At 54.5% G+C, this 12838-nt stretch overlaps 1 protein-coding gene across 11 annotated transcripts in view; it reads right to left on the bottom strand.

Annotated features, from left to right (window-relative positions):
* VGLL4 (vestigial like family member 4) overlaps window positions 1-12838 on the bottom strand; it is a 156597-nt gene that overhangs the window by 6548 nt on the left and 137211 nt on the right. The window contains exon 1 of one of the 11 annotated variants that reach the window (XM_027523171.1): window positions 11785-12327. The exons of the other annotated variants lie outside the window; for them this stretch is intronic. Within the exon in view, the coding sequence (XP_027378972.1) occupies window positions 11785-11798 (14 nt within the window). The 5' untranslated portion in view covers window positions 11799-12327. Of the gene's footprint in view, window positions 1-11784; window positions 12328-12838 lie in introns of those variants that run through there. 11 annotated transcript variants of the gene reach the window in all.

The following is a 12838-nucleotide window of genomic DNA, read 5'->3' as shown; positions in this document are numbered from 1 at the left end:
TGCAGTCTGTGCCCATCAGGATGGCACTGGGGCTTGGGGAGGCGGGGGCGGTGATGCAGGAGACCAGTCTGGTTCTGCCAGCACATCCCCGGAGCCGGTGTCCTCAGCCGCCGTGTGGGCATGGGGGCCACCTGGGAGGGTCTTGAACAGGGACCGAAGGCTACACAGGTGCGGAATCGTGCGGGCGGAACAAGCCACCTGTGAGCTCATCAGCTGCAGCACAACCTGACCGCACACGGCACGCCGTGCAGTTCGTGGGTGTCCTCACCCGCTCCCCCCATCCTCTGGTGGACTCTACAGAGTGACTTAGACACGATTAGAGGACAAACTTCCAGCCCATGAAGACGATCACAGACAAGTCAGACAGTCCAGACGAGATGCTCCATACACGTCCCACAGATCCCGGCAACTTACAAAGAATTATGAGACCAGAAAAAGAATAGGGAAAAAAAGCCCTTAATTCTGAAACCAGCCTGTCCGTAATGTATCGTCTTCCTGTGTAGATTCAGAGCACATTGCTGGCCTTTATACAGAAGGCGCCACAGTCGTAACCGCGGACGCCGACACACAGCAGCGACACCAGCCCTCCGACCCGAGGTGGGTGGGCTTCTCCTGAACAGGGTGTTTCTTCCCTTAACGTAGCTCAGTCAGTCAGGAGTCCTGCCAATGCAGGAGACACGGGTTCGATCCCTGCATCAGGAAGATCCCCTTGGAGAAGGAAATGGCAACCCGCTCAAGTATTCTTGCCTGGAGAATCCCATGGACAGAGGAGCCTGGCGGCTACAGTCCAGGGGGTCGCACAGAGCCGGACACAACTGACCGACTGATACTTTCCCTCTAGTGTTTGATGTTCTATATAAACTGCCTCCCTGACATAATTTCCCCGAAAAATGAGGTTTCTAGACATCACATCACGAACTGTTGAGAGGTCGCGGGCTGGTCGCGTCACTGGGACAAGCCCCTGTGCAGTTCAGGCTCCATGCCTGTCCACCAACGCTGATCAAGCCCCTATCTCGTGACGGTTATGGGAGGAAGACACAGCCCTGCTCAGGGGCTCACAATCCGGGCACCGGAGGGGAGGTGTGGGCAGAAGGCTGGCAGGGAGGCTCACACAAGCCCAGCCCCTTGAGGCCCCAGACACCACCCAGCCCAACTGGGCAGCCGCTCTGAAGGGTCAGGGACTGAAGCCTTGTTCTGGGGAGGGTGCCCGAGCAGCGGAGGGTCTGTCCCGTGTCACGCCGGATGCGGGAGGAGTGAACAGGGGAGACGGGCCCCTGCAGGCAGGACGCAGCGGGCATCGAGGACCAGAAGACACACCGAAAACACCCAGAAACCGTTGTCTGAAGAAGTCGCTGGTTAATTTTAGTAAATTACACATTACTCACACTTCCAAGCTCCTTTTCCCGGTTCCCGGAGCTTGGGCACAGACGTCGTTTTCCTTCCCCCAGTGAATCACCCCCGGGCTCCGCCGCTTCCCGGGAGTCACGTGCTCCCGGACCCAAAACCACACGCTTCCTGCCCGCGACTCGCGGCGCCTCCACCCTCCTTAGGGACACATCTGCTCCGCGAGGGGCCCAGAGGCCTCCTGGGTGGTGGGTGCCGGGGACCGCCCGAGAACACAAGGTTCAGGGTCCCGGGTCCACCCCCCAGGGGCCCATCCTCACCCCGGGGAGGGCGCTGCCACAAAGAAGGCAAGGGGCTCGCGAGTAGGAAGGGGACACCGTCCTCTGGGACAGAGCATCCGGGCCAGGCTCCCACGAGCTGCCGCTCTGCCCTCCACATCCCCAGGGGAATGCATACTTGGCCCCAGGCAGTGGGACCGTGCGGGACGCCCTCAGCACGCACCCTCGTGAACGCAGGGCTCCCTGCCCTTTACCAATGGGGCCCAGAGCTGCAGCAAACCCCTAGGAAGGTCTGTCTTCCCATTCTCAGCAGTTAGCTAAACCAACAGGCTCCAAGTTCTTAGGCCAGGGAGGGAAGCAGAATGAAGCAGTTTAGTGCTTTCGAGGAAATGTTCTGGTGCCCTGGGGTCCACAGGCCGTAGCTCCTGGACCCAGGTCAGTGCCCCCGTGTCCCCTACCCCATCCTGGGCTCCCATACTTCAGGAACACCCCTGAGCTGGCGGGGTGGCCACGGGGTGCTGAACACTCCCCTAGCTGGCTGACCTGCTGGGTTTAGGACAGGGACCAGGCCGGCGGCAGGTGCCAGCATCTCAGAGAAGAGGCCCGAGGTGGAGCCAATGAACACTCAGCCTGAGAGGCTGAGAGATGGAGGCAGGGCGGCAACTGGGCGCTCGGCAAGCCCCGGGCAGCCCCCGCCTCGCCCCGTCTCCATCCTCAGCTCTGGGAGGCCCCCTGACCCCCAAACCACGAGGCTGGAGGACACAGCGGGGACCTGTGTGTGCACGAGGGTCACAGCACCGGGGGACACGGCAGCCTCCCCAGTGGGACCGGAGGTCCTCACCCTCCACGCCCTGCCCGCTCCCTGGAGCTGAGCACAGCGCAGAGTTTTAAACAACCATTCACTAAGTGAACTGTTAAAGGACAGGTATCGTGTGATGTATCTATCATGTGAGGACTGAACTGTGAAGAAAGCTGAGCACTGAAGAATTCATGCTTTTGAACTGTGGTGTTGGAGAAGGCTCTTGAGAGTCCCTTGGACTGCAGGGAAATCCAACCAGTCCATCCTGAAGGAGATCAGTCCTGAGTGTTCATTGGAAGGACTAATGTTGAAGCTGAAACTCCAATACTTTGGCCACCTGATGTGAACAGCCAACTTGCTGGAAAAGACCCTGATGCTGGGAAAGACTGAAGGCCGGACAAGTGGACGACAGAGGATGAGATGGTTGGATGGCATCACCGACTCAATGGACATGAGTTTGGGTCCGGGAGTTGGCGAAGGACAGGGAAGCTGGCGTACTGCAGTCCATGGGGTCGCAAAGAGACATGACTGAGCGACTGAACTGAATCATGTGGGATCCAGTTAACGGTCTGTGATGAATGAAAGGGAATTAAGGAACTTTCAGAGGAAATGCCCAGCAGGCAAAGACTTTTCTTCTGAAAAAGCAGAATTTAAGGAGCATTCACACACCAGGCGCCAAGAGCTGTGACGCGCTTTCCCCCTTCACTTCCCGCATCCTTAGTTTTCCTCCCTCCGCCCACGTCCTGCTTCAAAACGCCCCCCAGGTCATCCAGACTCAGGTCACCCTCCTGCCTCCTCATGAGGGGGGCGTGGGGGTGTGACCACGACGTCCTAGTCGGGTGTCGTCACCCCTCAGCACCAGTTTCAGACAGGAAGCAGGGAGGTGTGGGGCGAGACAGCCCGGCAGGGCACAGGGCTCAGAGGAAAGGCGTCAGCACTGCGAGGCTGGGAGGTGAGGCAGAGACGCTGTCCGGGATACTCAACGGTGAGCCGGGTGTCACGGGCCGGACACAGCTGAGAAGTAACTGGCGTTCAGAACCCCGCTCCCCAGGACACAGAGGGACCCGGGACCCTGCTGCAGTGCCCAGCCCACCTGGCACTGGCAGGGCACGGGGGAGCCCGCCCACCCCTGCCTTTGACCAAGGGGGAAGACGGTGTCGTCTGTGACACCTGTCGCCAGGGACACCCAACGGGGATGCAGGGCCAGGCCGCCAGGCGCCCACACGCTGCAGCCCCGAGAACAGGCCGGCGCTCAGAAACCTGCTTCACTTGGGGAGTCGGGGCTCCCAGACCGCTGAGACCCGCGACGCGGGACCACTCTCCTAACAGCTTGTGCTCAGCCATGTCTCTCTACCCCATGGACTGTGGCCCGCCAGGCTCCTCCGTCCATGGGATTTCCCAGGCAAGCATACTGGAGTGGGTTGCCATTTCCTCTTCCAGGGGGCTTTTCCCAACCCAGGGATTGAACCTGCGTCTCCTGCGATGGCAGGCAGGTTTTTTTTAAACCTCCTGGGAAGCCCTCCTAACAGCTCGACTCAACGTAAATAAGGGAACAGTTTTCCTCGACTGGAACAGCCTGTGCATGCTTCCCATCATAAGCTGAGACAAGAGGGAAAAACCAAAGTTTTAGAAAAGAGGTGCACACCGAGAGCCCGACTGCTGAAGCTCCCCGCCCTCCCGCGCCAGGCCTGGCAGTGGGCACTGGCAGCAGGAGGGTGGCCCCGCACGGACACCTCGTGCGCCCGGCCCTGCCTGCGGCCCGACCGCGTCACGTGGGCCCCATGTGTGTGCTCACTCATTTCGAATGAAGGCAGGCGTTGCTGAGACCAATAAAACACAAATTAACTTAGCATTCCTACTGCTACTAAATGTGTAAGTGATGTTTGTCATTAGGCATTTTCTCAATGAACAACACTTAAAAAAAAGGGATACAAGCAGCTCTCGTATTCTTGGCATCGGACAGAGTCCGGGCGCCCAAGGAGGGACGGAGGCGTCTCGTCTCTCCTCCCGCCCGACAGCCGCAGCATCTGCAGTGCCCACGGGGCTCGCCTCTCACAGCGGCAGGGCTACGGACGCGGGGCGGCCGGGCAAGGGACAGAGGCAGGGTGACACAGGGGATCCACCCACGGAGACAGCCCAGAGCGCCTGCTTTTTCTCCCTTTGCTTTTCTGCCGGGCGGGGCCCTTGCTTCTGTGCGCGCACGCGAGCGGGGACCACTCTCCAGTCCAGGCGCGCGGGCTTCTCAGCCCAGTGGCGGCTCTTGTTGCAGAGCACAGGCTCTAGGCACTCGGGCTTCAGCAGTTGCTCCGCGGCATGTGCAGTCTCCCGCCGGACCAGGGATCGAACCCATGTCTCCCCATGCTGGCAGATGGATTCTTAACCACTGGACCACCAGGGAAGTCTGAGGTGGCTCTTAAAATGGACAGTGTCTGCAGCGGTTTTGCTGGGGTCAAGCCAGCAGCTCCCGCACACCCTCAGTCTGACGCTGAGATTCCCCGGGGAAAGCCTTCCTCGGGCTAGAAACGTGGTACCCAGGGCTCAGGCCACAGGACAACGGAAGCCACCTGCCGGCCCGGGACTCAGAGGGGAGACACGGCCCTTCTGGACACACGGACCTCTGCACGATGCCTGCTCAGACGTTCCTACACGTCAGCTGCTACTGCTGCTGCTGCTAAGTTGCTTTAGTCGTGTCAGATCCTGTGCGACCCCATGGACGGCAGGCCACCAGGCTCCCCCGTCCCTGGGATTCTCCAGGCAAGAACACTGGAGTGGGTTGCCATTTCCTTCTCCAATGCATGAAAGTGAAAAGTGAAAGTGAAGTCGATCAGCCGTGTCCGACTCTTAGCCACCCCATGGACTGCAGCCTACCAGGCTCCTCCATCCATGGGATTTTCCAGGCAAGAGTCCTGGAGTGGGGTGCCACTGCCTTCTCCAAGTCAGCACAAGCACCCAAGTCATAAGTGAACCGACCAAAAAGCAAACGGATTCTTAGGAAAAGCCTGCACCAACTGGACTGAATGAGACAGGAACCCGTGAAGCTCCAGGGCAGCGTCTGGCCCAGGGGTCACTGGAGAAGCGATCCCAGGCCCTGCCACCAGGAAGGGGGTGGTCTGAAAACACCTTGAATGCCATCTCCACTCCCCTTCTGGGTGGGAGCCGGGCCCCCTCTCTAATTCCGTTCCAACTCTTTGGAAGGCTCACTCTTAGCCTTGACTCCATACTCGGTGACAAGTCGCTGGAAGACACCGCACACTGTTTATGGTGAAAAGCCTGGATGCGTCTTCCTGGTCAGAGGAAGAGAGCTTTGTGGTGCGGTGGCTGTGAACAACCGATGGGAGAGGGGTGTGAATCGAAGCGCACCTGCATGACCCCTTAGGGCGACTTCTCAGACACCCCCAGGGCCGGGGGCTCACTCAGTTCACTCCACGGCTGCAAAGCACCAATGAAAGGCACCCGTACAATGAATGGAATCTACATTCCAGTATAATTCTGTGATTGACAGTCTGCTCTTTGGAAAAAACCCAAGAAAGTCTATTTCTTCTTCCAGCCACCAGAAAACTGCTTCTGCGTCCACCCTGCCACGCCCAGGATCCTCTTGAGCCAACAAGCATCCCTGCCAACAGTCCTAACCCCGTCAACACCATACCCTCCTGTCGTCACCCACCTCTGTGTGCTCTCCAAAGCAGCATCTACGTCTAAGTGTGGTACCCAGAACCAGACTCCCCATGGACTGGAGCCCGCCAGGCTCCTCTACCCAGGGGGTTTATCCAGGCAAGAAAACTGGAGTGGGTTGCCATGCCCTCCTCCAGGGGATCCTCCCAACCCAGGGATCTCCTGCACTACAGGCGGATTCTTCACTGTCTGAGCCACCAGGGAAGCCCTTCAGCTTTAAGTGTGGTACCTAGAACTAGACAACACTCTGAAGGAAATCGAAAGAACAGGTAACTCCCTTCAATGTGCACAGCATATTTTGAACCAAAAATCAAACGGAAGTAAGAACCAAGGCCAGCAAAACTGAATACTGAAATCAGGATAACTCCAAGACCTGCAGTCAACTGGAACTCCACCTACAACAACAGGACCCAAGATGCAGCGGTTCTCCTCCAGCAGCCTGGTCCCATAGCAGCGTCTAGCCTCCTGAAACCCTTCCGCTCTTTTTCTCCTCTTTCACTCAGCTACACTGTGATGTACTGGCTAAAGACAGAGATTACAAACAAGTTCCTGCATCATGTGCGCACACCTGTCAAGGATGGACCCGCATGTTTCCTCCTGCGCTGTCTGGTTTGTGGCAATTCCCTCCCGCCCTTCACGACCCACAAAGCCGTGCTCCTGCCCCTGAATGCAAGCACGTTCCCAGCATCCAGCTCCCATGCTGGCAGTGTGTGTGTTCAGTCGTGTCCCACTCATGTGTGCGTGTGTTCAGTCGTGTCCGACTCGGGTGTGTGTGTGTTCAGTCGTGTCCGACTGTGTGTGTGTATGTGTGTGTGTTCAGTCGTGTCCGACTCGTGTGTGTGTGTGTGTGTGTGTTCAGTCGTGTCCGACTCGTGTGTGTGTGTTCAGTCGTGTCCGGCTGTGTGTGTGTATGTGTGTGTTCAGTCGTGTCTGACTCGTGTGTGTCTGTGTTCAGCCATGTCCAACCCTTTGTGACCCCATGGACTGCAGCCCGCCAGGCTCCTCTGTCCACGTGGACTCTCCAGGCAAGAACACTAGAGTGGGTTGCCTCCTTCTCCTCCAGGGGATCTCCTGACCCAGGGACTGGACCCAAGTCTCTTGCATCTCCTGAACTGGCAGGCAGGTTCTTTACCAGCTGAGCCACCGGGGGAGCCCTGATGCTGGCAGTAGGCAGTTCCACACTACCCCGTGGACTTCTTTTTAATTTTACTGCAGTGCAGGTGACTTACGGTGCTGTGTTAGTTTCAGGCACAGCGGTGTGATTCAGCTACATACACTTAGAATCATTCTTTTTTAGATCTTTTCCACAGAGGTTACCACAGAATATTGAGCAGGGATCCCTGTGCTGTACAGTAGGCCCTTGCTGGGTTCCTGTCTTATGCGGAGCAGTGGGTATGTGTTCATCCCAAGCTCCTGATTCATCCCTGCCCTGCCATGTCTCCCTTTTAAGTAAGCGTACTTTTGTTTCCGATATCCGTAAGTCTGTTTCCGCTTTGTAAATCAGTTCATTTGTATCAATTTTAAGAAAACTAGATTCCACACGTGAGGGGTGCCCTGTTTTTGTCTTTCTGTGACTTCACTTAGTACGATAATCGCTAGGTTCATCCATGTCACTGCTCACGGCATCATTCTGTTATTTTGTGGCTGAGTAGTATTCCATCGCACACTAGTACCGCACCTCCTGTTCATCTGTCGATGGACACTTGGTTGCTCCGGTATTCTGCTCTTTGTAAACAGTGGTGCGCAATGAACTCTGCGCAGCAAAGTTTCGTTTCCAACTCCGGTTTCTTGGGGACTGTGTCCAGCAGCAGTACTTGGGGATGATACGGCAGCTCTCCTTCTGGTTTTGTAACCAGCCTCCACCCTGTTCTCCGAGCGGCTCTACCAACCTGCGTCTCCCCCAGTAGTCTAGGAGGGAGCCCTTTCCTCCACGCTGTCTGCAGGACTTTTTCTTTGGAGATTTTTGATGACGGCCCTTCTGACAGGCGTCAAGGGGGCACCCTGTTGGAGTTCAGATTTGTACTTCTCTGGTCAGTACTGAGAGTGGAGCATCTTTTCGTGTGCTTTTTGGCCGTCTGTGTGTCTTCTTTGGAGAAATGTCTATTCAGATCTGCCCATTTTTTTAAATTTTTTTGGGGGGGGGCAGGAGACATAGAACTACATGAGCTTTTTGTCTTATTTTGGAGCCATGGACTTCTTGATAGTAGAGGATAAGTTCTAATTCAACACATTCATTTAACACTAAACAAAAATTTTAAAGCCAGTTTTTCTTTCAAAACCACCCACCAACCCTGACTAACATCAGAAACTCTGCAAGGAAAAATAAATTACTGATTTAAATTATTATAAAGCTTTACTAAAAACGTTTGAGAATTTAAGTATTGAGTATATACAGTGATTAAATGTTCATTTAATAAAAGATCCTGAGGCATCTACCAAATATTCTTTAAAACAGTTATTATAATTATCAATTATGGAAATATGATTATTAAAGAGCCTTTGGGATCCTCCATCTGACAGCAGATTATGTAGTGTATAAATTTCAAGCATTTAGTGAATTAATTCTCTCTGAGCAGCCAGCCACATGGTCTTGGCTGAACTCTTATCTTTCTGAAAACCAGAGGAAAAGGATAGCTGAGCTATTTTTTTTCTTTACTTCAATTACAAGATAAGAACATGATTACAATTTCTTCAAGATTATTTCAAGGATTCCTGGACACTAAGAAAGGCTACTAATCAATGGACAACTGATAGGCAAATTACGAATCACCAATCTCCATTCTCTAAGCAAGTCCCCAAAGGGATTTGCAAAAACCCGACGTGGATGGCTTACTTCACTTCCCAACTTATTAAAATGCATTTCTTGATAAATATTCTCATTTTCAAACTCTTGAATTCAGGACTGACTTTCCCTATAGTGTCTGCTTAGTTTTACTGTAATGTCAGTAGCATCTGGCTATTAAAAATCAAATATTTAATCCCAAACCCGGCACCCGGAAGAGGAAACCAGGAGAACCATGACTGTTCAACCCTGAAAGGGCATCACACCCTCGCCCCAACTCTTGAGTTAATGATCCTAAAAATGTCTTCAGAGAACCCAGGAGGGCCATCACCCAATATCCTGAGTGACACACCCCTTTCCTTTTCACAAGGACCTCCCACATCAAGTGGGAATGGTGACTCCCAATCACCTTTTAAATTAAAAAAAAAAAAAAAAAACCACACCCCCACCCAGGTCCTCACATGAGGACCACCCCCAACCATGAAGCCCCAAACATCCTAGCCTGAGAGTTGACCATCTGTCCTCCGAGTTCTTTACACACTCTTCAACCCAGCTGAGCATGGAATACAAAGGCTGAACACATAATAAATTCATTACTGTTTATTCACTTGAACTGAAGTTAATCACTAGTCTTTGGAAGGTTTTCTTTTAATCTTTTTTTTTTTAATTGTGGCAAAATACACATAAGATTCACTATTTTAGTCATTTAAAAATACACAGTTCGGTGGCATTAAATATACATGCACTGGTTTTTTTTTGGTACTTCGTCTTAATGGTGGCACTCGGGGTCTGCAATCTTCACTGCAGCACACAGGACTCTTTTAGCTGTGGCATGCAAGCCCTCAGCTGCGGCCTGCGGGATCTACTTCCCTGAGCAGGGATGGAACCCAGAGCCCCTGCGTGGGGAGCATGGGGTCTTAGCCACTGGACCACCAGGGAAGTCCCCACCTGCATTGTTGTGTAACCATCCCCGTCAGCCACATCCAGAAATTTTTCATCTTTCCAAAGTGAAACTCTGTACCTCTTAAATATGAACTCAGTCCTCTCTCCTCAACCACCTGGCAATCACCCTTCTCCTCGCTGCTGCGATGAACATGAGTCCCCACTGAAGAACATCACACACTATCTGTGTTTTGGTGACCGGCACATTTCACTTTGCATAAGGTCTTCAGGGTACATCCATGGGTACAACCCAGCTGCCAGAACTGGGTTCCTTTTTTAAGTACTTTGCCTGGAAAATCCCATGGACAGAGGAGCCTGGTAGGCTGCAGTCCATGGGGTCGCTAAGAGTCGGACACGACTGAGCGACTTCACTTTCACTTTTCACTTTCATGCATTGGAGGAGGAAATGGCAACCCACTCCAGTGTTCTTGCCTGGAGGATCCCAGGGACAGGGGAGCCTGGTGGCTGCCGTCTATGGGGTCGCACAGTCGGACACGACTGAAGCGACTCAGCAGCAGCAGTATTCCATTGCACGGACCCACTCATTCCTTGACGGACACTGGGTTGCTCTGGGGACTGTGAACACAGGTGTACAGATGCCTTCACTTCCTTTGGGTCTATGCGCACGAGAGGACTTGCTGGATCACATGGTAACTCTGTGTTGAACTCTCGGTCCTTAGACGTTTTGACTAATCATTGCTGGTAGTGTCCCTCACTACGAGACAAAAACGACGGGTTTCCAGAACCATAGGTCTGGCCTACAACCACAGCACAAACACCTCTGTAAACACAGTCCAAGTGGTCCACAAGACAAACGCTGGGGAATAATGTAAGCATTTGAAACAGAACTAAATAAACAAAGACCGTCCATCCATCGCCGGCTCACCCGAGCCCACGGCCCCAGGGACACACACACAGGGACTGCAGTCGGGGTTGAGTGTTTGGAGACTCACAAAATACCCTATTTGTGGTTCTCGTTTTTCACTACGGGCCTTTAAAAATGACTTCAAGTCATCCAAGGATGGCGACTGTTAGTAACAACGATCATTCGTGTAACATTAGTGAACAGCTGACAGATCTGCCTTGATCCACAGCCTCAACCCGCTGCCCTGCATACGTGATCCCCAAATGACCAGACGGAAACCCAAGCCCGAGGGAACTGCCGGGCTTGCGGACAGGACAGGTGAGATCCCCTGGAAGTGGGCTCCTCATCTCCATGGGAACCTCAGCTTCCTTCCAGGGCCAGGGGGAGGGGGCTGCTCGTGGAGTTAGGTGGTGAGAGCCCCGCGTCCTGAGGCCACTAGGGGCCTCCTCTCCAGTGGATGCCCGGGCCCTCCATCCACTCGCAGAGGAGGGCCTCCTCTCCCTCCCCGCGGAGGGAAGTGGTCACATAGCTGAGGTCAGAGCCTCCAGACTTCAGCTGTGGCCAAGTGCTTTTATTTGCCTTGTAATTTTCTTTAAGAATACACGCTAAACCGAAAACATACCCCCCCCTCCTTTTGGAGGCAATCCGAGCGGCCGAACTTGAGTGGGAAGGACAAGCACCCCGTCTTCCGCGGAGCTGCGGGCTGCAGCCGGTCACGTGACAGCCAGCCTGAAACACGTCAGCCGTCACCTGAAACCTGCCTGCTTCCACCGCAGGAAGGCAGCTCCTGCAACGACTCCCCAAGTGCCTTCACTTCGGCGGCAGGGCCACGGCCCCTTTAAGAGCCCCGGCCCCTCGCAGAAGAAACCGGAGGCTGCGGCGACGGTGGGGATGTGACTCTGGGTGGGGATGTGACTCTGGGACGGGGGCCGCCTGGCAGGCCAGAGGGATGAGCAGGAAGAGGGAGCAGAGACAGGGCCGCCTCGCCCAGCCTCGCTGCCTTCGGAGTTTAAATCAATTACAGCTGAAAATACAGGGTTGCCATCTGGTTTGCAAAAGCAAGGATAAGGGAATAAAATGAAAGGGCTTTTTTGGTACTAACCTCACTTTAATCATTGCCAAAGAGCATGAAGACAGCCCAGCGTCCTCCCACAAGAAAGCCGTGGGCCTCCCAAACTTGGCAGGCGGTCCCGCGCAGGACGGGCTGGGCGGGAGGCCCGTCAGAATAAAAGTCCCCCCGCGGGAGGTGGCGCGCTGTGTGTGTATGGGGGGCGGGGGGCCGGCTGCAGGGCCCGGGGCTCCTGGGCACTTTCTGCACGGAGGGTGCCTTCCAGAAGGTGACCTGCATCTTTACTGCCCCGATCGAGAAAAGAGCTCGGTCGTCAGGATGACAGCGTGCCATTTCCTCCTCCTTTGTCTCCTCGGTCTTCCAGAACATTGGCCTTTTAAAAACGTCTCTGAAAAGGAGGCTGAATGGAACCCACGAGAGGCTGGGGGGCTCGGGGGGCGGTGCTCAGAGCAGCAGCATGGCCCGCAAGAGCCTCTCTGAGCAGGAAGGTCAGAACGCCCCGTGTTCCCTGCGCTGGGGTCTGTAGGAACAGACTTCCTCCTGCAGAATCTGGTCTGGGGTGGCTGCACAGGACGCACAGGTCTGCAGCGTCCTCACCCACACCCCGCGTCACGGACCACCCGCCCCCGCTGACATACACACACCCCCCCAGCCTCAGTCCCCTTGCCAGGCCAGGTCAGACCTTCACCCGCCCCCAAACCTGAGTTCTTTCCTCCCCAGGTGAGTTTTACAGACAAAACCAAGGTATGCCTGGGTCCGGCTCACAGAAAGTACAGCCCACGGCGGCACCGTGGTGTTTATGGGAATAAATGCTGATCAGCCCGTTATGGCCTTTTATAAACCGGAGATCACAACAGTAACAGATGATGTGATGATGATGAAGATGGCATTTGTGTTCCGGGGAAAAACACATCTTCGACCCAAAAATGATGCAAAAGCGGTCTTCCAGATCCAGCCCCGACAGAGTCACTGTCTATAGCAACAGTGTCCATAACATTACAGATCTCAGGAGTGTGAACTTTCGAGTAAACGGTACCTCTGTCAAACCACAGGAAACATCTGGTAAAATGGTTAAATAAAAACAGAA

This window comes from Bos indicus x Bos taurus, chromosome 22 (assembly GCF_003369695.1).
Source record: "Bos indicus x Bos taurus breed Angus x Brahman F1 hybrid chromosome 22, Bos_hybrid_MaternalHap_v2.0, whole genome shotgun sequence".
In the NCBI taxonomy this organism is placed as follows: domain Eukaryota; kingdom Metazoa; phylum Chordata; class Mammalia; order Artiodactyla; family Bovidae; genus Bos; species Bos indicus x Bos taurus.
The sequence above is the reverse complement of the archived record's forward strand: the minus strand, read 5'-3'. Positions and strand labels throughout refer to the sequence as shown.